Source organism: Homarus americanus, unplaced genomic scaffold (genome assembly GCF_018991925.1).
Source record: "Homarus americanus isolate GMGI-L3 unplaced genomic scaffold, GMGI_Hamer_2.0 scaffold47254, whole genome shotgun sequence".
NCBI classification, from domain to species: domain Eukaryota; kingdom Metazoa; phylum Arthropoda; class Malacostraca; order Decapoda; family Nephropidae; genus Homarus; species Homarus americanus.
The window spans coordinates 438903-465144 of record NW_024738685.1 but is presented as its reverse complement, the minus strand read 5'-3'; the positions used below and the strand labels follow the sequence as shown (position 1 = coordinate 465144).

Genomic DNA, 26242 nt, shown 5'->3' with positions numbered 1-26242 from the left:
CAGTATTGCTGCATTTATTACACAATATACAGTGATAACTATGGTCCTAATAAAATTTATAAAAGTATAAAGAGAAAATAAATACAAAGATTCCTTACGAGTAACCAAACTACAATGCAGTAATTCCAAATGTTTATTTTAAAGTACATACTTCACATACATACATCAAATAATTTTTGCTCGATTCATTTCCTCCTTTGGTAAAGAACAACAACTAACCAATAATTTACAAAGAGTTTAATTTTGGGTACAGTTTAGGAAATAACAAAATTATTGTATCAAAACCAGTTAAATATGACACTGCATTTGTTAAGGTAGTTAAAAAATAATTTACATTCTGTACAACTTTGTATTTTACACCATTCAGTTAAAGTTTATCTCATCTGTCTTTAATATTTAAGGATTTTTCTGTATATAAATAAAGTTAACCCTTCCTTACTTCATTTGCTGAGATGGCATATGCATATATGACAGCAGTAGTACAGGATAAATGGAATTATTAAAGCATGCAGTAAGTATAAGGGTTAATAACACAGCTATTTTTATCTTTATGTAGTCTCAATTTGTGATTGCAAGCTGTCAAACATACCATTCTCTTGATATTTATAATCATAAACTCTTTCTATGTTGCAGCGTGGCCAGAACCAAGAACAAACACTTTCCCCATTCGTTGCCATCTACTCTCTCTGGCTACTGTAACACCTCTATAAATCTTTTAACACTGTAGGATATCCCTCATTTAATGATGGGGTCTCATTCCTGAAAATCTAACGTTAAGCGAAATTATCGCTAAACGACGAGAAATAATATTCACGAGATGGCATGTTGCCATTGTTACATGTACTGTAATTAAACTATAAAAATTATGGAATAGTCATTTCTATACTTTAATGTGGCTTAGAAATAAAGAAAATATAACAAAACTAAAAAAAATAATTAAGAGCATGGGTGTGTGTAACTGGGCTCGTAGACTGTAACTGTCACCGACTCGCCACCCAGTAGCACTAAGAGGTGACGCTCAGCTGTGATCTATGTTATGGTTATTTTTTAACTCATAATTTTGGGTAGATAACAGTGATATCTCCGTCAGCTGGAACAATTGGTGCAGAGCACTTCCGTGAATTTTCTGGGTATCGGGAAAATTTTCTTGAAAGTTCCAGAAAATGATCATTACATCATCTCTCGAACCCAGAAAGAAATCCCTTATCCCCAGAATTTTTCTGGGTACCTGAATTTTCTGGAAATTTTCCAGAAAGATGCATTCTTTCATCTCTCAAAGCCAGTAAAAAATCCCAGCCCCAGAATTTTCCATGTAGGTACCAGAAAATTTTTCTCAAGAATTTTTGGAAATTGCACCTGAATTTCGTTTCTCAACCTCGGAAAAAATTCCCCCATCCCAGAATTTTACGGAATTTTCCAGGCACCAGGAAATTTTTCTCGGTATTTTCCAGAAAATGTGCCATCGGAGAGTTCCAGTCAAGAGGGATTCTGGCTAATGGAGATATTACTGATACCGTATACGTAATTTTCTTCATTTTTTCCGTTACATGCACACACACAATCTTTCATACAGAATGTGAAAAAAATATATAAAATAATGATCATATGGTCAAAAACTTAAAGGGAATAGACATTTCTTATGTACAAGGAAATTAGCACACACATCTGGGGAGTGGGGGGAGCATCATGGGGGTTCTCAGCTGTACGCTGTCGCCTGTGTCCCATGTGTAATAAAACAATTGCCAAATGGCAATGCAGTATTTTTGCTATTATTTTTATTTTGCTATTAGTTTTATCTATTGCTCACATTTACTGGTACAGTATACACATGACAGATCAGCCGAGCAGTCACCCAGCTGACTCAAGAGACGTAGGTGGCTGCTACGCTGTATGCCGTGACATCACAAAGGGGGGGGGGTGCAGCTGGCTGCAGTTACAGCTCACTGCCTCAATACATACGTTCACTTCCCACACATACGTACCCGTGCTCTTTATTGTTTATATTTTATAGTTTTATATTATATTTTCTTCATTTCTAAGCCACATTAGAGTATGGTCATGATTTTTCTTTTAACTTTAAGTGAGAAAGTGTGTCAAAAGTTCTTAATGCTAAACCAAATTAATGTTAAGTGAATTAACACTAAATGAGGGATACCTGTACAGTACTGAGATTTTATTCACATTCACTGATGCTTCTTGGATCTCCATTGCCCTCACATGTCTTTCATCCAATCCTTCCTTTCTTCTTGATCATCCCCTTTCCTTACTACCATCTACCTCTGAATTAAATATCCTTTTTATCAATCTTTCACATCCCATTATTCTCACATTCCCATACCACCTATGCAAATCATGGTCAGCTCTCTCAAACTTCTTCTACTCCACATCTCCATCTGATTTCTAAATTGTTCTTCTCATTTGCATTTTCCTCTTATACCCAAGGTTCATGCTTCATCAATATAGTAATATCTCAACACTTCTTTGAAACAACCTCAGCTTTACTCCTTTTGACATACTGTACTTTGTAACTTCTAGCCAGAACTACCCACTAGGGCTGTGTCATTAGCAAAGAGCAATGCACTCACTTCCCATCTGCATCCTGTATTCTTGTTTACCAAATTTGCACCCCCAACTATTACTTTCACCTTTCTTAATACCCCATCCATGAAAATACAATATTAAACAATAATGGCAACATTGCACATCCTTAATGTATACCTACTTTTACTGGGAACAAGTTTTCTATTCCAAACACACACTAACAGATGCTTAACAAAAAGTAAATTTACGAATAGGCTGAAGCCCAACACTATGTCTGACCAGTGTGTAATGCTAGAATTAGCAGATAGCAGACTGACCCCAAGCCAGTCTTCAATTATTGAAATGGCAGTAACAGAAAAACCAGAACACCCATGTTTATAAGGAGACAGTTTGTTGTCAAGATTGCTATGCCAAAACAGTTGATAGGGAGCCTAATCCCACTCCTGTAGCATAGATGTTGGCTGCAGGCCAGCAATCAGCTGCCACTCCCAGTGATGGCATTTTCATTCAGCTATGAATTTGATAGTCTGATTGTGGGGTCTATGAATGATGAGGATTTACTTAACATAGAGGCTGCAGCAACAGGATTGTACAGTAAGAATAGAGCTCATAAATGTTACACAGGTATGATTAGCAAATCAAACAAAACCTATAACTATTAATTTCCCTTATCCAGCACATCTCCAGTTTCCAATGCACTCAAACCTTCCCTTATCCACCCACAAGTAAGCTACTTATCATCAGGGCCAAATTTTGCATTGGACTAGAAACTTCGAAGCTGTCAGCCCAATGTGCTTGTAACTTAATTTACTGTATTCAGCAATCCCTTGTACTTTTATGGAAATGCAATAGCTACTAGAGCAGTGAGTGCAAATAAAACTGTATTTTAGTTTATTCTCTGAACCTTTTAATGTTATTTTAACATAGGTACTTGTAGTCTCTTGTCTGTATCATGAACAGCTTTAGGCGTGTGCTAATATGGGTTGATCTGAAGGTTTATAATTATGTTATACGCAAAGCTGTTAATTCACTTCACAGTCACTCCCCAAGGCTCGAGTGATGCCCTACTTTATACCCCAAGTTAAGTAATATCTCCGTAAGCCAGAATCCCTCTTAGCCGGAACTCTCCAATAGCTGGATCTGAAATTTGCTCATTTTTTTTAATTTTTTTTATTTATTTTTTTTTTAATTTCTCCCAATTCCACCGCTGGGCCTTTTTACTGCCCTTAAAAAAAACTTTGTCCATGCATTTAATTCCCCATAACTCAGAAAAAAATAGATAGTCTTCTATTCATCACCTAGTGGCTATTGTTGAAGAAAAAAATAAATAAAAAAATTAAAATAGTGATGCTGTTTGTCAGCTGTTATGTCAATGCTGTTTGTCAGTTAAGTGAATTTAGCATTGAAGCATGTCTTACAGTGAACAATACAGTATTAGCAGTGACTGCAGATATAAGTGTCAATGACTTCCAAAAAAGCATCATCCTACAGAAAGAAACAATTGGTGTTGATAATCTTTACTGTTTAACTCTGAAAGTTTATAAGAATATAAAATTTTTCCTGAATGCTTTATATATTTTCAATTAATAAATATATTTTATTCCAAAACTTCTTTGTATATTTATATTTTTGTAAATGTATTGGAAAAAGGTTTTCATTTAGGTTAAAAAATTGAAAACTTAAGTGGTCAATAAAAATAGAATAAAACCCAAAAAACAAATGCCCTTCCTACCTTGGCATTTTAGAAAAAAAAAAAAGACCCAAGCAATTCTTTTTTACATGATGTAATAATGTTTGGTTCTCTGTACCAAGGCACTTTCTTCTCAAATTTTTTTCCATTTTTTATACTGTACAGTACAGTATATGGAAGGGCTGAATAATAGTATAAGAAAATCATTAAAAATTAATAAGAATTAATTTGTAGGAGAGCCTTGGCCTATACTGTACAGTGGTTTCAGCTATAACTGTACCATAATTATAATACACTCTAGCAAATGTAACTGCCACCTCTCAGTTATACAGTAATATCTCCGTTAGCCGGAATTCCTCAAACACGGAACTCTCCGATAGCCAGTATTGAAGTTTTCTCAGAAAATCGTTCCCAAAGATGTAACTTTCCGGAAAATTACGGCTTTGGGAACGATTTTCCGAAGGACACATTTTTCCGGAAAATTCCGGGGACGGGGGAGTTTTCTTCCGGGTTTGAGAGATGAAAATCAGGTTAATTTTCTGTAAATCCCGAGAAAAATTTTCCAGTACGTACCCAGAAAATTCTGGAAAATTCCGAGGATGAGGGAAAATTTTTCGGGTTCGAGAAAAGATATAATGGGTAATTCCTGGAACTGTCAAGAACATTTTTCCGTTACTCGGAAAATTCCAACAACGAGGGATTTTTTCTGGCTTTGAGAGTCGTCTCGTTACCCGGAAATCTCTCATTTCCGGAAGTGCCCTGCACCAAATGTTCCGGCTAACGGATACATCACTGAGAAAAACTGGTGGCACACACTACTGTTCATAATATTATGACTCTTTTCTATGTAACTTATTACCTGTCCACCCCTACACATTGCCACTTTAAGATACAGTAGTATAATAATTTTAGGAAGTTTCTGCAAACATTACATAAGAAAATTTTTATATATTTGTATAATATCCAAATTTTCTCCCTTGTTGATCAACTGTCATTTAATGTTTGTCTTTTCATCTGAAAGTCAAATACCATAGTGCCATCACATGGCTGGAATGTGACAGAATAATGTAGTGTGTGTGGCTGCATCTTGTCAACAGTCACAGGCTCTTTGAACAAGTACACTCCTTGTCGGCTGTATACATCCCAACTAACCTGCAGAAGACAAAATAATTAATAAATACATTTGATTCTGGCAGTACATAGAAGTGCTGAATCAACATAAGAATTTCTCAAACATCCCTCTGTTGTAGCATGGTTTCAACAACTCCCTTTCCACAGAAATTACAAAATACTGTAAAACCATTTTAACCCTTAAGCCCCGGGTGACATTCCAGAACGTCTGATCAGCGCACCCTGGGTGACATTTCAGAACGTCCGCCTATTCCCGAAAAAGTACCAGACTCAAATTAATTTTCTCCATGGGCAAACTAAAATCGTTCCAGACCACGGGAGTTTCCGGACCACAGAATGTCAGACTAGAGAGGTACAACCTGTACCAGTACTGTACACGTACTGAGAAGGTAGCAAACAACTTATGGTCAAGGGATTAATGCAGTTATTCTCCTTGTATCAGGTCAGGTCAGGTTTGCCCTGATGACACATTTCGCAATAGAAGTTCCACACTCCTACCTCTGAACTGTTCTCAACTCTATTCACTTTCTACATATGAAGACAGAAAATGGCAGCAAATTTCAATGACAGATTCCCTGCGCTGCCAATTGAATCTTTTGATTTTTGTGCAGTTTCTGTTCAAGACATGTAAAGCAGTGCGGCTATTTGGGCTTGAAATGGCAGAATTACAGGTGAAATTTGATATCTATGATGACATAGAAGTTTTGGGTTACTTTATCAAAGAGAAATTTAGCAGTTAAAAGTCAAGCTATCAAGGTTCTGGTACAATTTGGAAGCACCTATGTCTGTGTGGCAGCTTTCTTGTCAATGGTGTTTATAAAAAATGATTACAGTGACTGTGTATCAAACTCCAACTAAGAAAATTTTATGCTACGTTGCTTAACCTAATGTACCTCCAGGTATTGAAAATTAATCAAATGATGACGTACAAATGTCAGATAAGAAATACGACACAGTTATAGCATACGAATACGACATATGACAGAGTTTTAATTTAGAATATTGTGTACAAAGTTGTTTAATAACAGAAAATGTTTTAAATTATAATGCACACACTTCACATATGAATTATGAATGATGTAACTTGTATTGAAGATTGATTAAATGATAAAGCACACATGTTACATACAAAATATATGTTACTAAGAAAATATGCTACGTTGCTTAACCACGTAATTATACTTCCTGGTATTGAACATTAAATGATAATATAAACATGACAGAGTGAACCTGTTTCTGCCAGTGTTTACTTTTACACTTCTCAATTATGTAACACATTTTCCTTATTTGTTTTTACAGTTATATACATATAAAATATGGATGTACTTAATCAAAGAATCTTCAGTTTATAAAACACACACATCCTTGACCACCGTCGCGTGTGTGTGTGTGACATTTAAAATCGAAGATAATTTCAAAATAAAATATTTCCTTAAGTTTTACATGGGGATTTGGTCTCATAGAATTACCTCCATCCATGTGATTTATATTTGATGTGCTGGGTGTAACTGATCAGAAACTACATATGTATCTGTTCCACATTACAGGTTTTTGAGTGATGTTGAGATTAACTTGTATAGTTAAACAAAAATTTTCTTTTATACACAAGTGACTATATTTGTGTATCGTATGGATACAATACAGGAATGGTGTTACAAGACAGCTGTATGACTGTATATTCCTCTACCATCTGATTACTTACCCACCATTGGGAGGTTATGGGGGTGAGAACCCCTGGCTTTGAGCCTAAATTTCATAAATCAACCAATCAAACCTAAATGTTGCTCCAGGTCAATAAAGCAATCAGTTAATATAACTGCTACAAAAGATTAGTACTGTAATATAGTACTGTACTTACATATTGATCTAAAGCAACTGGTTCCACAGGGCCTGTAGTAAGAGCATCCCCTGGTTCATCTGTCATGTGCCAGTCTGCCCAGAGAGCCATACCATTGACATGACCAGGACTCGGCAATGTGATAGAGTCGGCAGAGGTCATGGGGTTTTCAGGGATGGGGGCAGCCAGATCTAAAGTGAGAAGACGGATGGGATACCCTCGAGCTTTAGCTGGATACTCCCAAAGTGGTTGAGGTTCAACTCTTTCATCTGCTTCTTCACATGCTGTTTCAATAAGCTGAAAGTAAACATGAAACTTAATATTGAAGAGGAGAGCAGATTTGAACAAATTTGCATTTAGGAGCTGTTACTGGGAAGCTTCCACTAATTCTGGTATAAAGCATTGTGAGCTGTAGAGTTGTAGTGAAAAAAGGAAAATCAATATCCAGGGGGTCCCCGCTGGTATACATTGTACCTGTCAACATTCGTTCAATCATATCACTGATGAACATGGGAATAAATTTTCATGATACGTCACGAGTTTCATACATACGTCGCCTGCATAATACACTGTTTTATAAAAAATCGCTGAGTACCAAACTATGGCATATAAATAGTGTTAAAAGCAGCTAATATAATGTAAAAATAACCATAATATACAGACAGTATTTTGATAAAAGTAAGGTAAAATACACCACTCACCTGTAACATGACTGAGTGCTACAGCCATTATTATATGCAAGTAACCACAGAATTTAAGGATGGTATGTGTTATTTAAATAACTATACAGTAGTACAGACTCGGCAGCTGATGCCACACTGTCACCCTCACTTGACAATCCCACACCTACATAAATGAACACCACAAATATAAGTTACAGTTTTAAATTTTTTCCATCAAAGCTTTCCATTTTCTTCACTTAACGTTTCACATCACTAGCAACCCATTTACACTCGCTTTAGAAATTGGAATCTGCACTGGACTCTGCAGCTGACGTGTCATCCCGAGAACAACAGACAACACACTGCCACCCTCACTTAATGATCATAAACGAACAAACCAAAAATATTAGTTACAGTATTAAATCTTTTCCAATAAGCTTTCCATTATCTTCACTTCACACGTCACTAGAAACCCATTTACACTCACCTTAGAAGTCGTAATCTACAGCAGTCAGCTGCTTTCTCGCCACTCACTCAGAAAGATTGAGCGGGTGAGAGTGAAAGATTGAGCGGGCGAGCGTAATTGCGAGAGTGAGCAGCCACGGCGGTGCCTCTGGTGAGCAAATAACGCATTTGTTTGCCATGGCGGTACATTTGAAATATTTCCTGCCCAATTTCCCTCGCGAAATAAAAAATATATCGCTATATACAGGAAAATGTTGATAATTTTGGTAGCCGTGATATAAAAAAATCGCTATATAAAGTAGCGATATATCCCGACCCTACTGTATAACTAATCCACTGCAATGTCATCACAAATTAACTATGCAAAACAGTCTAGGTCTCTATATACTGTATTCGTCTAACATGAACGGTTTACATACTGTATTAAAATTCACCATTTCAAGAAGAGATCTAAAGTAAAATAACACATTTCTAAACAGTCATATATCAAAAGTAATAATTAACAAAAGCTGTTCACAAAATCTGTCGTGAGTGAGACTGAAAATTTCATCCTCTGATTTAAGAATGTACTGTATAAGCTGGTTCCATTATAAGGGTAGCTGCTTTTATTTATGATTGGCTGCAAGCAATATAAACTTTCTTACAATGCATAAATTCACTCGTTTCAAAAAGTGTAGGATTGATCCCGAAATCATGATTAATAGTTGGGCCTTCACATGAGCAATTCAAATAATGCACCCAATAAGCCAGGTAGATCATAAGCATTATTGGCCAGGTACTATCCACTCATTAAACTTACCAACCTACTGTATCTCATATTTTTTCTTCCTCACTGTCACAACCACATCCCTCAAAACTGGAGGTTTGGAAACAAAGGTCACCATTAAAGGTAGGACACTGTAACGAGTTCTTCATACAATGCTGGTAATTTGAGTGGTTTCACAAGCGGTTGACGAGACCAGACCAGTCCTCATGTAGCCACTGGCTCACACACACACACACTGTCTCTCTCTCTCTCTCACCCTCTCTGTTTGTACATCTAAATCTAATTTCTGTTCTAAATCCCATGAATAGACCAGAGGAGCTAAAAATGGTTACTATACTGTATTTTGTTGCTCATGAGATGTGCTAACCATCTATAACAAGAGTGTAAAACAAAAAAAACCTACATTTTGTCCAGACAAAGCAACTCATCAAAGAAAAGTGTGTAAAATCCTTTCTCTCGTGTGAAGGGAGATATATCCAATTCATGAGTTAAAAGGAAACAAATTAGTCTTTAGCTTCAAACTGCATAAAGGTACAGCATAAAAGCACAAACAAACATTAATCCTTGGGCTTTGGGAGAGTATATTCGGGAACATTTGAAAAAATAAATAAAAAGCAATACTACTCTTACAAACTGGCCATGCATGATATAAACAGAAAATAAATAAATATCCTTACCACAGGTTGGCAGCACCAGGGCTAGACGAAGTGGCGTGTGTGTGTGTCACGCAGTATTAACGAGGTAAACAACACCATTTTTTTGGTTAATATGAGGTACAGGACACTTGTTTTACCATGTTATTACTATTTACACTATTAACAATTATAATTACAGATCCAATAATTGATCACAATATAGTACTAGACTTGTGCTTGGGGGGGGCAGGCGGTAGAAACACATGCTGAAGTGAATAAAGTCCAAGGGCGAGATGCCTACATCACAAAAGTTGAGAAGCTACTGAGAAGAGACTGGGAGACTTTCAAGTGTAAGTGAAAGATAAATATCTACTTAGCAACATAATCTAGCCAAGCCCACCCATTTTATTCAAATAGGCCAGCGAAAGATCACACCGTCATGTGACATGATCCAAAGCTCTATAAACACACGTCACAGGATGTGACCCGAAGCATAGGGGTTAACCGCTGCTGACTGGGAGAAGTCTTGACCTTCATTGCCCGTGTCTATTTCAATATTTTTGTCCTCTTCAAATGCCTAAAATGATTAATATACAGTATCTAACAGACAATGGTTGAAAGCATACAGCTACCAATATATTACCTTATCAAATATATCCATCTTGAATCCGTTGCACTGATGTAGTGGGGCACGAATTTTCCAAAGGTCTCTGTACTGAACAGGTAAACCCCAAATTGTGACAGTGCCTGGTGTCCTGATGGCCCCAGGCGCCAGCAGATGAAGGCAAGTGTTGCGCATGTACCAGCAGTAGAGTGAATGCCACGGCAAGAGAGACGTTGAGAAGAATGGTTCACTAAACGTTATTGTTGCCTGAAATCCAACAAGAATGAGGGTATATATACAGTATTAACTATAAGGTCTTAATTCAAACACTAAGTCCCTATTATATCACACATCATGAGTATTTAAGTTAACTATTTCATGGCATACTAATTCTGAAACATACTTCTATAATCAGGCAGGGTGGAAAGCTAATATCCAAGTTATGGATGTTCCATGCCACACTCTCCTAAACTTCCGCTTTCTACAATCAGCACATTGTATTGGGAGGTTTTTTTATGCCAAGTTTTCCTACCCTGTCATCAATTTATCACAATTCTGGAGTTACAACACAATTACTCACAGGTGACACCATCTGCTCCACAGAAGTGTCACAAACATCTTCTGATAATATAGTAACATTGTGTTGAACATCATTTGTTGTGATGAACTCCTGTATCACTCTTCTATTTGGGTCACTTCCTTCAGTAACATAAACATGACGAGCTCCTGCAGTGGGATGACAAAAGACAGGACATAAGGCTATGTGCTGTGAACCAACCAGGCCTGACTGAGTTTAAGTGTACAGGAATATAAAAAAAATACCCATAACTGGTATATTAGCTGAGCAAAACCATCATAAATTGTCAATATTTTAAATCAATAATAGTTCTTTATTTGCCTTCAGTAGATAGACTGTTGTGACCATTTTAGTACTGCAATATGGGCCAAACAATATACTGTATACACATATCAGGCTGATAAAGCATCATAACCAAGAACTCTTGAAACTACACAAGTGCATAATAACAAAATTATGACTACATATATTTTATTGTATCCTTCCATTATATTTTATAAACTAACTAACCAAGTACAATATAACTGACTGAAGCAACCATGCATTGGCTTTTATACCAAAAACATCTTATACAGTATAAACTTTCCAATTATGATCCTAGTCTTATCCAAGGCACTCAAAATACATCCAAATGAAAGCTTAATGCATAAAATTAAAGTTACCCTATTTACTTATGTATTGGTTGATCTAGTGTATAAGTCAACCCCAGACATTAAGAAAAAAATTCTCTAGAAAAAAATTCTTTGTTTTCCATACATCTCGAGTACAAATTAAACTTAGTTTTTGAGAGATAACAGAACAACAGTTGAGAATCACAAGAGGAATAAAACAAGCATTAGAAAAATAATATATGGCTTACCTAACTTAGCAGCAGCTACAGCCATTAAACAGCCATCACCCAATGCTAAACAGACACTATCAGGCTTAATATATTTTTCTAAGACTCTGACATACATTTCTAATCTGCGAGGATCATTGAGCTGCCCTAGACGAGTTCGAGAGTTCGCAATGTGAATGCCACATTCACAGACTGGCCGCTCCTCACATATGTCTTCACTGAAACCACAAAGAAGTAACTTCAATGACAAAAAAATGAAGATGAGTAATAATACAGAATTAAAGAGGAAATAAGCACAAGCAAGAATGTCAGCCAGGGATTTGATCAGGGTCTCCTCAGGTGATATGGACATACAGTACTGAGAGAATGGGAAATGGAAGAATGGTTTTAAAAAAGTGTAATTCAGAGGTGAAACAGAGAAGGGTGGGGTGAAAGGAGTGGACACCCAATAAACAGGAGTATGTGTGAATGAGCAGAAAGCATGGTGCCAACTGATACTCAGAGTAGGACATACGCTGCCCCCTCGCTTAACGTGGGGGGTTGCCTTCCCACAAAACACTGTGTAGAACAAAACAATTATAACATGGGGAGATAGGGGATATGTCAGGTTGACCCCAAAGTCACCCCTCCCAACACCAAAAACACTCCAAAACCAGTGTTCAAAGATATCATACAGCTCTAAAGTAGCTCACTAATACACATACAGTACAGTACAGGGCTGCCTCACTTATCGCAAAGGTTACGGGCATGAAACCCATTGCGAATATCGAAATTACGAATAGCGGAGCAATTTCTCCCGTAAGAAATAATGTAAATAGGGGAGATACGGGTGGTTGCGGCCGTCAGATTTTAACACTTGTTTTACTCAATACATAAAGAACATAAAATAGATAAAGAAACAAGGGCATCACAGAACCTCGTCACCTTCGTATTCGTCAGTGGTGTTGCAGAGGTCACCACTGAGACTCCTCCTAATGATAGCAACAAATATCCATAAAATGTATGCCTTAAAACTTTATGAGTACATTATACAACAATCTGTCCTATGAACATGAGAACAGTCATCTCCTCACATAATAACATTGTGCCTCTGCCATTATGTTCTCACCAATATTCTAACAATTATGTACAGTTAAATCAGTCTGCCTGAAAACACAAACCTCTCATCCTTTTGAATGTTGAACCAGAGACTGTACTCATCATGTGCTGAAAGGAGAGTAAACGTGGTGTCTTCACATACTGTGCGAGGTTGTGGGAGATAATACACTGCCTGCATCCAGTGGTCTCTCCAGGGAATGTCCTCACTACTACCTTTCCAACTTTTATCTGAGCAAAGAAGGAACAAACATATTTATAGTCAGATTCATTATAGTATAATAAAATTGACAGTAAATTATAATTTGTGACAAAATATTATCTTTTATTAAAATAGGTTTTACATTTATCTATTTGATATACAGGTACTATCCCGGAATATTAGGTTCACCGCCTTATTAGACGTGATGTGTTGCTGGTTAACAGAAGCATAAGTGCGTGGTGGTGGGTTAAGATCAGCTGTTGAGCGCTTGGCAACACACCCAGTTCATGTTACCACATAATATTCAATAACATCTGGCAGTGGTGCAGATGCAGTGATACCAAAGAAACCAATAGATGCATCACTTACCACCATCATCACCAATACCTCTACAGTATTAACACCTCCTAAATCATAATTTCAGTGATGCAATGATGGATTAGCTTCAGCCAGAGTAGTCATATGATATCCACTGCCTCCCCCTCCCCAACTCACCCACGCACTACATCTCACTGACACGCTGCCTCTCACACTCATTCTACTACAATCATCACTACTGTTTATCAAATGATTGTCAATCATGATATTATATTATTTAATTGTTATTCATTAATTAGTAAAGATGTGTTACTGTAATGTGTTTATTAACACCTGTACCCTTCATACATAACACTGTATATATCTGATCGGTAAAAAATAATGTCATCAGGAATGCATCTCCATACAGGCAATGGTATAGTGACCCCTTAGAGCACTGCTTTGGATAATGGGGACGAGAAAATTCGTCTCCATACCTGAAGTCTATCAATCCCAGAACTTCTCTACACCAATTATTCTGGGTAATGGAGATATCACTAAACATTCACAGTTACCAATACAGTATTATATAAATCAAAACATTAATGTTCCATGTCTGGACCTTAGCCATGATGCAGTCATAATTAAATCTTTTTTTTAAATCTCTTATTTCTAATGAATTACCAAAGAATGTTCATTAAAGTTTTACCAACTGCACATATAAACTAATGTAGTATGTAATGAAGATTAACTTCATATAACTGGGAGTAAGCTGGGTGACATCCTTGCCACAAGGCTTAATACAGGAGCATGGGTGTGTGTGTGTGTGTGTGTGTGTGTGTGTGTGTGTGTGTGTGTCGCTCTCTCAAAAGATGCATTGTAACTGCTGGGTCAGTGGCTGAGATGCCACCCACCTCAATAATCCAGATATTTTCTTGGCAATTTTCTTTAATTATTTGGAAAAGTTAACCAGGAATATAAACATTTCAGATTAGATTGACAATTTGTTACCAATTATCACAGGAAACAAATGTGAACAACAATTATGTCAAGAAATTACAAATTAATGAGATTCCAATTTAGATTTGAATAGGAAAAAAGTTAGTTTCAGCATAATCCTTCACCATCCTGCCACTAAGCAACAGAAGTTCCCTAGGCAATGACAGATTCTGCCAGGGGCAATTTAGTGGTAACACTTCTCACAGGTCAATTTATTCATCCTTAAGGCCAAAATATGTGATTTCACACTTCAATTCTTCATTTTTTATTGGACTGATGAGATAGCAAAGACAGGATAGTAAATGTAAATGCTGCCACATGTATGACAATTTTAAACATTTCCAGCAGAAAATAGGATGATGAATAAAAATTAAAAAATATACATATAATTAAAGTAAGACAACTCAATAAACATAATCTCACAAAACAGTTAAATAGGCAAATAGATGAATTAACATTACTGATACAATAATTAATGCTCAGCAGACCATATATGTAAGGGTAAAGTACACACCAGCAAGATCAGGGTGAGCCCAGTAGGGAGCACAACTAAGCATCACTTCCCCATCCTGGTCCATCCTCAGGTCCCACCACATAAACACAGCATCACAATCACCAGATGCCAAGGTCTTGAACTTGACACGAGTTGTCTCATCACATGGTATATCTTTCTGTCTGCCACTCCAGTCAAACCTGTTGGTGATGTACATAAATTAAAATGATCAGCAACTGAAAAAATTATTGGAAGTAAGGGAGAAGTAAAATCAATAAGAATGGAATCAAGTGGTTGTTTGGGACAGATATAAGAAGGACAAGAGTCTAATCAATTTTGTGTTACCACATTGTAAAGTACGGTATTTGGTTTCAACACTGCTTGATGAAATACAATGCCAAAGAAGTGAAAATGTTTGAGCAGTGAGATGTGTTGCAACAAAGCATTTGTAATCATGTTACAAATTGTGTACAGTGTGGCCAAAAACTACAGTAGACCCTTCCCATTCGCGGGTTTAAGATTCGAGGTAAGCAGCTGGGGGCTCGGGTGGCTAGCATGCAAGCCTTCTCCCGCAGCGCAGTGATTCACCACCTCGCGCCTGCGGTGTCTCACCTTGCTCTGTTTGCCCTCACCCAGTACCCGTGACCTAGCATCCCATGTCATACTCTCAAAACTTTTGTGTTCCTTTGTGAAAATGGCTCTGAAAAGACTGCCTAGAGTCAGTGCTACAGTAGTGATGCAAGTGGAGTGAAATATAAAAGGCAAAATTCAGTGATGATCCTGGTAAAGAAAATTTAACTATTAGACAAGTTAAAGGAGAGGATGATTGCTGCCACAGTGCGGTATTTCAAGAAAAATAAACAAGCAATTCGTGATTCTGTTCAAGCAAGTGCCCCTGCAAGTGCTAAAGTGACGCAGGTTGTTCGTGACAGGAACATAGTGAAAATGAGAAAGCACTGAACATTTGGATTGAGGACCAGCACCACAAAAATGCCCCGATCGACAGCAACGTGATTTGTGAAAAGGCCTCTCCCAACTAACTGGTAATTTTCTCTATACAAGAAAAAAAAAATTCTTGTTTCATGTATGTGTAAATGGCAACCAACAACATGTAAGAACTAACCAAAATACAGGTAACGGGTGAGACATCGGAGTAAACCATTCTTGTGGCACCTGAGAGAGCTGGATGTCATGGACTGCAGCAGCACCTGGGCATCGCTGTACACATTCTGGCACTGACACCAGTACCTTTATCAAAGTGGAAAATATTATTTCAGCATGACACAATTGTAATATGGATAACACTGAAACATTAATGAGGACAACACTGAAACATTAATGAGGATAACACTAACATTAATGTGAACTGCCCATGGTATTAGAAAAGTATGGTGCACAAACTAACCTATGGGATACCTGAAATAGCATAGTAACTTCTCTGTTAGCCGAAATCCCTCAAACCCGTAACTCTCCGATAGCCACACTTACCAGCTACAGTCTACTTGCACGCCGCCACCCGCTGCACTACAGTACCAAGTTTTGTTCCAAGATGATTGCATGTGCCCATGATCATGTAGCTTATCGATTATTGGCGAGTATCGGTGGTTACTTTTTGTTTTTGTATTCTGCCTTACAGAGAGAGGACATCACTAATGTTCACAATGTACTCTGGCTTTGTGACAAAGTGTTTCGCTCTGTGAAGTGAGTGGTGTAACTTTGATAATGTCTGGCAAGGACAAGGCACCCAGGAAAACCGTGTCTCTGGAAGTGAAGCTCAATATTGTGAATCTGTGACGACTCCACTGCAACTTCAAGATTGATCAATTGATTGTGATAATTACATCCATGGCGACCCATCCACCTTCAAAAGTCACCTTAGCCTCAAAGAGGACATGTGATGACAACCAGGCTTCTTCTTAATGATGCAATGAGTGCTGTTTAATGTTCATTTTATTATAGGAATTTTTTTTTTTTTAATGTGGGTGTTGGACTGACTGGGAACGTATCCCATTGAACTCCATGTTATAACGATCCCAATATACGGTATTTCGACCTGCAATGGGTTTTCAGATACATAACCCGATCGAAAATAGAGGATACCTGTAGAATATAGTATTTCTACATAAGCACTACCTTCTTTCCTTCAATCTACTCCTTGCTTGCTAATTAACTCACCGAGTGATACCAAGATTAGTTATTCAATTGACCAATAGTGCCCTTCTTAAGATCTGAGGGTAGGTGACCACAATCTTCCACTCGAAACATTTTGGGGCATTTTTTACCAATTTTATGAGATAATGCACCTCTCCATGGATCCAATTTTCAATTTCATTAGTGCATTCCAATCTCTGCCTTCCTCTGGCCTTCCCACCCTCAACTTTGCCCATTATATTTTTCATTATCCCCTCATTCTTATTTACATGACCAAAAGACCTGATTTTCCTTATTCTATAAATTTCAAGATTTTTTCTTTTAAATTTTGGGGAGTCTTATTACTTCTTCATTGTTTTCCTATCAGTGTAATTTATATTAACATTCTCCAATAACAACACATTTCAAAGACCTCTAACCTCTTTTTGGTGTCTGCTGATGGTGTCCACACTTCTGTTAACCATATAATATTACATTTAATTTTGTCATGAGTATTACTGTTGTAAGGACTTTGTGACCTAATCTGACTCTATTAAGAAGACTCATTTTGAGATAATAAACAAGAATTCAAGTTTTCCACAGACTAGGAACACCTGAAGACTGAAGAAATTAGCTGACTAAACCCTGGCATTAGTAGTCTTCTGCAGATTAAGACCTGTGATGAGTTTCCCTTGAGATGGTACAGCAAATCTTTCATCCACTGACCTCTTCTTCCTTGCTTCCCTGTTTGATTCTAGTAACAGGCTGGATGTGGTTCCATCTCTGCAACATCTTTGATGATACCACTTGAGCATATACCGTCCCTTCTGAAGGAACCAAGAGTGCATCTTCCTGTTGAAAATATAAATAAATTGCATGTTTGTGATAAAATTCACCAACAGGATAATTCTATTCAAATTGTTAACCAATAAGCTACAATCCAACTTTCAAACACTGGTTTTGTTTCAGTTTGCATCAATTATAAAAATTACTGTGCAAGGAATGCCATCTCCAAGAAAACTATAGTACTGTACCTAAAATATTTCTAGGTTCTGTGGTCCAAAGCCCCAACCACTATGTTCCCTGATACTATTTGCACTTTGTCCCTTTCCTAAATCCCACTGACTACTATTTTTTTACAAGGAATCTGTGAAGAGACAAGAGCAATGTAAAGATATATAAATTAAATAATTCATACTAGGAAGGTGTCAATAATGAATTGCCAAGTTATGACTCCTGCAAACAAGATATTGTTCTTATATGCAAGATTATAAGAAAGAAAACTGACTGCGTAAATAATGAAATAGGATATATTTCATGTGTCAGATCAAGGTCACATGGCCAACTCACATTTGACTTGACCTCACCCAAAGTTATCCTCCAGTCACTACCTGGGGTGGAGAAACTGACCAGATTGACCTGTGACAATATGTTCTCATGTCAGCACTGGTCACTGACATGCGGGTCAGTAACTTTGGCAAAGACACAACACCCTTGTCACTTATCAGAGTGCCTGTGTAAAGATGAAAATCCAAAGTCAGGCCAGTGGCTTTGAAGCTGAAGCTGGTGTTATGCCTTTGAAGCCGAAGCCTTTAGAATGCTTCAAAGCCAAAGTCAAGTCCAAAGAGCACGGTTTCCAGAAGCCAAATCCAGTTTCTTCCCCCTGCCTAATCAATACAGTAAATACATTACATATCTATAATGCACTTAAATTCTGTACTATGGTTAATACACTTATTTACAAATTCTTACCGTAAGCAATACATCTCGTGCATGACGGTAGGTGTCAATTGCTCCTTCACCAATCAGCTCTGTGTCGAACACTTCAGCAACTAACAGGTTAGCCCGCCTCTCCATGTCTTTTCCAGGTCCAACTTCAATTTCTGTAGACCGCTTGGGCACCAGACGCACCTACATAAATAACATTTAACCATAAATAGTCTTAACACTTTCACTGTGCTGTAAATTCATCACTAATTCATTGCTTTGGCAATCTTGTACACTGACTGAAAAAGGAAGGTAAAGGTAATCCCGTACAGGGAGTCCTCAATGTTGCCGGGAATGTGTTCCTGATGACCGTAACTAACAAATAATGGGTCCAACTGACCCAAACACTTTCATGTGTTATACACGGAAGATATATATAATGGCCACATAATATTACTTATTATTTTTGTAATAATACTCGACGAATGCTTTAATGTACGGTGGAGGTACTACTGTACAGTAAACCCTTGGTATAACTGACAACATTCCCTACCAGTGATGGTTATTTTTCAACTTGTAATTTGTGATAGATTTAGCAATATCCACATTAGCCAGAATAATAAATACAATCATTCCAATCTATTGCAATCGACTGATATACAGTAGTAGCTATTTATAAGTCCAATTGTAGCTTCAGTAGAAGATTCTATAATTTTACTACTGAAGCTACAACTGGACTTTTAAATCATGGAGCCATTATTCCAATCTGTTGCACTAGATTGGAATAATAGTTCTATGATTTATAAGTCCAATTGTACCTTCAGCAGAAAAATTTTAGAATCTTCATTTATTACTTCTACACCTAACTTTAATCTGGCATGTGGTCAGTGGACCCCACCCTACCCCAACTCAGGAAACAGGTCTTGTGACCTATTTCCTTTGTTATATATCTTTCTTGGCTAAAGAGGGTCTTAGTGTGCCAGCTCCAAGATTTCATCTTGTATTTCTCCAATGTGAGTTTTTACTTCATTTACCAGAATATCTACATGTTATCAGCTCACCTCGCAATGTAAGTGCTACAGTTATTTATTACTGTATTAGTATCTATTTTATAATTACTGTATGTCCATTTAACAAATAGTTTTTGTTTGCACAGTAATTATAAATATATTTTATGTGGCAGTCAAGGTGACAAAAAATAAAGTGCATTTTATTCGTGAAGCCAACAATAAAGTATGATGACAATACAAAAAGCTGGCATAATAATGCAAACTCGTCTGTTGGTTATAATGCAGCCTGCAATAGCTACCCGCAGTTTTCAAACATAGCTACCATACATAAGGCACTTCAGATTAAGAATATTGAATATTTTTTTGGTCTCCTGAAAATCTTTGAAGATGTGAATTCTAAATACCCAGTACATACACAATTATTCAAAGATGAGTGTATTACTCAATCAATATTCTTTAACAAGATAGAGTAAGATAAAAATTCTTCTTACCTTATCAGCACATTCATTTGCCGTTAATCCTTTCCTTGCACACTCAGCCATGGGATAAAATGCCTGTAAATAAATAATGGTGCTAAATATCTTGCAATAGTTCAATTTCTTTGTTATTATTAACTTCCTGACCAAGTAATACAAAGTACACAGAGATCAAAAGATAAAAGCATTTCTGGGATTATTACAATCCAATATTAACTATAGTACTTGTGTACAGGCTCCCCTCTCTACTGAGTAAAATTGTCTGGTATTAGCCAAATGAACTATTAAAAGTGGCATCCAATGCAAACATTTTGTAAATTAAATTTTCATAAATAAAAGCATTTTCTCGTAGACTTCCATCATAAATGCTGAGATATGTTCCTAGAAAAAAAAATCCTCAAAATGACACAAATTCCTCCAAAATTATATTTTAAATGATAACTTTTCATGATCATAAGCCCATAATAAACATATTAAGTGAAAATACTGTACATGCAGTACAGTATTATACAGTACAGGAAATCCTGAAGACACTGGACAAAGAAGTCTATGAGGAACTGAAAATTCCACAGCACTGTGATTTCAATGTGGACTGGCTTCAAATGTTTAAAAAACAGCACCTTAAAATCAATGGAGAAAATATGTAAGTACAGTACCCACAGGTGCCCAATGTTAAGTTTGTCAGCTATCCTCTCAGCCATCAGCTAAAGCTACACTCACCCTCCCTTGTGCATTGCTTGTAATGTCCACACCTGTAAACTTTTGTTCACTTCCAAATTCCACACTCTTTTTTACAACTCTGCACCTTTATTGTACATTATTAGCATATGACATCTAAGAATACAGAAGAAGAATATTTAATTGTCCACATATTACAAGAGGGTAAATAAAAAGAAATTGGAAAAGCAGGCAACAGACTCAGTGACTGTTGTGTGTGGTGGTGGTGAGTGATGAGTCTACTTGTCTTCATATGAGTTTATGGATTTTGTTGGAGAATTGATACACTGAAAGTTTATTTGTAGGCTTAATAACATTGTGAGGGTTACAGAATAATGAAATGAGTTAGTGAAATACAGCAAGTAAGCATGTACAAGATACATTAGACATTAAATGGCATTACTCTAGCCTATCATACCTCACAGGCTGTAACAGAGTCAGCTCCACATGCAACAGCCATCATAGACAGCAGACCAGTACCTGTGCCAATGTCTAGCACATGCACCTCTTGCCCACGTTTTCGTAGGTCTGCTATCGAACGCCTCAGTCCTTCATAGTATTTGTCATTCTGTCAGAAATTTTTTTCATTATAAATAATTGGTACATAAAAATGTGATCAATACTTTGGTAAAATAGCAATTTTAGTGAAGTACAGTAATCATTAATACAATTTTACAGCAATTTTACAGCATTGTTTTTTTTTCAGGGGTTAGCCCACCCAGACACAGGTCACTGACCCACATCGGGGCCTGGAGGGGGGGGGATATAATCATAATCATAATAATAATATTTTTAAAAAAAATCATAATGAATTTAAAAAAAATATATACAAAATTAAAAATTAAATTAAATTAAAATAATAATAAAGAAACAATATATGTATGTTGTGTTGTCAAAGTGAGAGAAACAATTGAGACCCTGCAATTGTGTGTAAATGAGGCAGAAAGTCAGATCAGCAACCTGGGACTTGATCACAATTTGTGTGATGCCATATGGCAGCAGGGTCTACCATTAGACAACACATTATGCTTCCAATATCTTCCCAGGCGGTAGTACCTCCCTATTTGGGAGCTGCCTACTACCACTCCCTTCCATTCCACCTTTCTAATCATTCACCTGTTCAATAGTATCTGGCAGAGCTGCAGGCAGCAGTGTTACCAAAGAAACCAACAGATGCATCACTTTCTCACCACAGCTTCCTCACTCAGTCCAATACAATCATCACTACTATTCATCAAATGACTGTCTTCCATGATACAATATTATTTAACTGTAATTTGATTTTAGCTTTCAGGTAAGCCACTGGGCGGGAAGTGAAAGGTTTATGTACGACAATAACTTTAAAAATTATGTATAATTATAAACAAAATAATGCATGTTGGTGTGTATCTTTCCAAAGATTTTCGAGTATGACATGACTAACTTAAACTTTTTCCTCAAACCACACACTAAAAGTTAACCATAAAATAATTAAATATGAAGTCATATAAGCAGTGTCTTAGTTTCTGTACTCAAATTCTAGTACATAAAGAGACTCTCCATAAAGACTACTGTAATAAAACATAACATACCCTCTCTTGATCATGCAGCATGTCCGCATAAGCAGATCGTGCTACCTCTTGCTTGTAGTCATAATCTTCAGGCTGTATGCCCCACTCCAGTTTCCCAGTTATAGGATTAAGTTGCTGGGTGAACACACTCATCTTTCTTGAATTGAAATATTTGATTCTGGAAAAAATAAATAAAAAAAAAGGGTTAACTCAAGCTGCAATTAGCAAATATGAATTCAAAGGTGATTTTTTCAATAAAAATTACTTGTACAGAGGCCCCCCACAAAAAAATTTGCAGGGGGTTGGGTTCTCAAAATGGCCACGATTCACCAAATCCACGAATAACATTTGCCAACTGAAGGGGGGGGGGGGGTACAAAGAAATGTTTATTCCCTTTATGTGTTTGCCCTTAGGACAATTATTTATTTTACCAGTACTATCAAGTCCGTATTAATAAAGTACTGTAATAGAGTACGGACTTGAGGGTAGACTGTCACATTTTATTAAATTTGTTTCGGATTATTTGTGAGAGGATTTCCAATTATTATTTATTTGTATGTGTTTTGTGTGTGTCACCACACACACACACACACACACACAAAACACATATTTACAATACAGGTGCTCCTCTACTTACTAACGAGCAACTGTACGTTCCTGAGGTTTGTTTGTAAGTCCAACTTTACTCTTGTAGATACCAAACATATTGTAAAAAATGAAAAGATTAAGGTTATTTAGTACAGCTATACCCTTTAATAGAGCCTTAAAAGCATGGTAAAGGACACTGCAATACAATTTTAATACTGTAATTACGTACAGTATATTTGATCAATACAACACTTACCGAGAAGAAAAACAACAGATTTCAGCATGTGGTGTATGTGCTTGACTCAAACTTAAATCTGATAAGTTCTTTTGTTTTTTAATATTTCTTGACCATGACTTGATTTCTTTCAGCACAGGCCACTCAGTATGCTTTGGTACTACCAGAAGAGAAGGTTGTAGCCACCATTGTAGACGGTGAACCATCAAATGTTAGTGGCAAGAGCCTGTAAAGGAAAGAAAAGATCTTAACTACAAATACTGTAACAATCTAGATTAAAAGTCAATAATGATTGGGGAGGATCAGATGACACACAACCCATCTAGTGCAAATTCCTTCTGATAATCCATGAGACTCATGCTTGCCTTACCTAATATTACTACAGTATTTCATTAAAAAAATCTATTTTTCTATCCACTATGAATATTCCATCCCCTATTACATGAGAAGAAACTAAGTAACTCTCTACTCAACTACATCCTCTTTTAATACTGAATTAATAAATTCATTTATGATTTCCAGGAATGCAAAAATGGAACACTGTACTGTACCTCACCTCTATTTTGCTATTTCTTTTATGCTGAAGTACATTACACTATAAAGATTCTCCAACCCATTCTATTCAACTGTTCTGAAATGAAACATAATTCCTGAAGCTATAATCCCTCTCAAATTGTATTTCTAACCATTCTGAAAGCTTTACAAGGCAAGTTATTCCAAGTGTGTAATAAGACAAAATATGTTCTGTACTGTATACAGTACTGTACGAGTGTACGTAAATAAATATTTTTATATACTGCATACAGAATATTTATAATTTTTCCACGTATCAGCTTGCTAGACATTTAGGCAGTTGTCTATCCGGGAGATATCCAGAACGGCAGAGAAACCCTCCTAGATACCTAAATGACTATGCAACTTGAATTTTTTTTTTTTAGTGTCTACTACTGTACAATATATATACAGTGTAGTGCAATTAAATCAGTTGAATTTGTTGCTCACAATGTAAACCATTACCGCCATAAGCACCGTCCAAAACGTCCCAAACAATCTGGACTTTAAAGTGGAGTCGCAACAAATTACCAAAAATTTCTTGCATGGTGACATTCAGGTTGATGACGCACGCCACTTGATTTTCGTAACAGATGACCAACTTCAACTGCTCTCCAGTGCAGACATGGTATGCTGATGCCACGTTCCACGTAGTTAGAAAACCTTTCTATCAGTTATTCAGTATCCATGTGTTTGTACGCTATGAAGGTGCAACAAAACAGCTCCCAGTCATACAGTGTATTATGTCTCGTCGCCGGAAAAAAGACTGTTTCTGCGATTAAAGCCATCATTGATATGCTTCCCAGTGAACCACGTGTGGAGAGAATTGTGATGGACTTTGAGAAAGCTCTGTGGCGTGCTACAAGTTCTGTTCTTTCGACAGTTGAAATAAAAGGGCGTGCATTCTATTTTACTCAAGCACTCTTCCGGAAAATACAAGAACTTGGATTGCAAACTTCTTACTCATCAGATGAGGGAACTCACAAGCTGCTGTGGAAGTTCATAACGCTTTGTTTTATTCCGGAACAACATATTCTGGGAATATTCGAGGGATTAATGGCACATGTACCCTCAGGACCACTTCTCAAATTTGCGGAGTACACCAAGAAAACATGGATTAACAGTTCTATCTGGCCACTTGAGTCCTGGAGCATATATAAGCTAAGTGTGAGAACTAACAACAACATTAAGGGGTGGCATAACCATCTGAAGATGAAAGGGAAGGCACAGATGTCCCTTTACATGATGATTCAGCTCCTACATGATGAAGCAACTTTAGTAACTACTCAGATTCATCTCGTGTCTGAGGGAAAACTGAAGCGGTACCAACCCCGAACCTACAAACTACAGTACAAGCAAGGGTCTTCTCTGTATGGGAAGATTATGAGAATGGTGGTCAGAGCGCCCTGCAACTTCTCGGCAATATCCAGACTGTATGACCCATAAGAGTAAACTGTATATGTAAATGATTTTAAATCCATGTGCTTAAAATAGTTAATAAAAAGTGCCTCAAAAAACCTGAGAGTTAATACCGAAACGGGCTGAGATCACCACTGTAACTCGGCTCGACTAATTACCCAAGTGTAGCCAAATATAGCCGGAATGAAGTCAAATAATGGTCCTAGATGAATAAATCGGACTGCTAATCACTTCTCGACTAGTATTTGGTGTCAGAAAGTCACAAAAAATTGGAAAACTTAATTTAATGAGTTGTGTTGTGTTAGGTTAGGTTAGATTAGGTTAGGTTAGGTACATGCACTTGATCTATTAACTCAGATTAAATTAAATTTACCAAATACTAGTCAAGAGGTGATTAGCAGTCCAATTTATTCATCTAGGACCATTATTTGACTTCATTGCGGCTACATTTGGGTAATTAGCCGGACCCATTCCTAGGCCGAAGGTCCGGGCTTACAAGTACCCCAAAGGTCTCTTTCACAAGGTTGATGTTATTAAGGCTGTATACATTATAATTATTTGTTCTTCCAATATTAAGTAAGATAGAAGTCACTAAGGGCTTAATTTACTTGTACCCATAATAGTATAGTACAATATTAAGCCACACCAATACAAGCATCATTAATTCCCAGGTAATTCAGAAACATTAATATTACTAGATCAGAGCCACAACTCCTTCATTAACTACATATTGATCTAATTAACACACCTGATGACTTAGGAGTAAAAGGTAAAATAGAATACAGTATAAAGATCCATTTCTCAACCACCATCTATCTTCCTGTACCTATTACTCCTATATCTAATTTATAATCAAAATTTCTTTCAAATATTATCAAAGAAGAGGTCTATTAAAGTTATAATATTGGTTTGTATTAAATGAAGAAGATATAATAAAGGAGATATAGAGGTTAATTCATCCTCACCTCACGTGTTACCAGAAGACACGTGTATATATAACTCTTAACTAAAAATTACATTATATTA

General features: G+C 36.8%; 1 protein-coding gene across 2 annotated transcripts; it reads right to left on the bottom strand.

Annotated features, from left to right (window-relative positions):
- Nucleotides 1-26224, bottom strand: LOC121874320 (protein arginine N-methyltransferase 7-like). 2 transcript variants are annotated; one of them, XM_042378427.1, is made up of 16 exons: nt 26182-26199; nt 23802-23876; nt 23267-23471; nt 22444-22600; nt 21291-21440; nt 20171-20233; nt 18715-18873; nt 17689-17814; nt 15956-16080; nt 14854-15032; nt 12907-13072; nt 11768-11964; nt 10912-11057; nt 10371-10598; nt 7221-7496; nt 1-5383 (listed from the first exon to the last, which is right to left on the bottom strand). In XM_042378427.1, exons 3-16 carry the CDS (start codon nt 23449-23451, stop codon nt 5216-5218), a joined length of 2325 nt encoding a protein of 774 aa, XP_042234361.1. In that variant the 5' UTR covers nt 23452-23471; nt 23802-23876; nt 26182-26199; the 3' UTR covers nt 1-5215. The 2 variants fall into 2 exon arrangements, with proteins under 2 accessions (XP_042234361.1, XP_042234360.1); XM_042378426.1 differs by lacking the exon at nt 23802-23876 and having other exon boundaries at nt 26182-26224.
- Between the last annotated feature and the right edge of the window lie 18 nt (nt 26225-26242).

Coding starts and splice junctions, on each gene's coding strand:
- LOC121874320 (XM_042378426.1), bottom strand. CDS start 23,451: ATGGTTCACCGTCTACAATGGTGGCTACAACCTTCTCTTCTGGTAGTA. Junction 21,441..22,443: donor TGCTGCATGATCAAGAGAGG/GTATGTTATGTT, acceptor AATTTCTGACAG/AATGACAAATACTATGAAGG. Junction 5,384..7,220: donor CAGTTGCTTTAGATCAATAT/GTAAGTACAGTA, acceptor TGTCTTCTGCAG/GTTAGTTGGGATGTATACAG.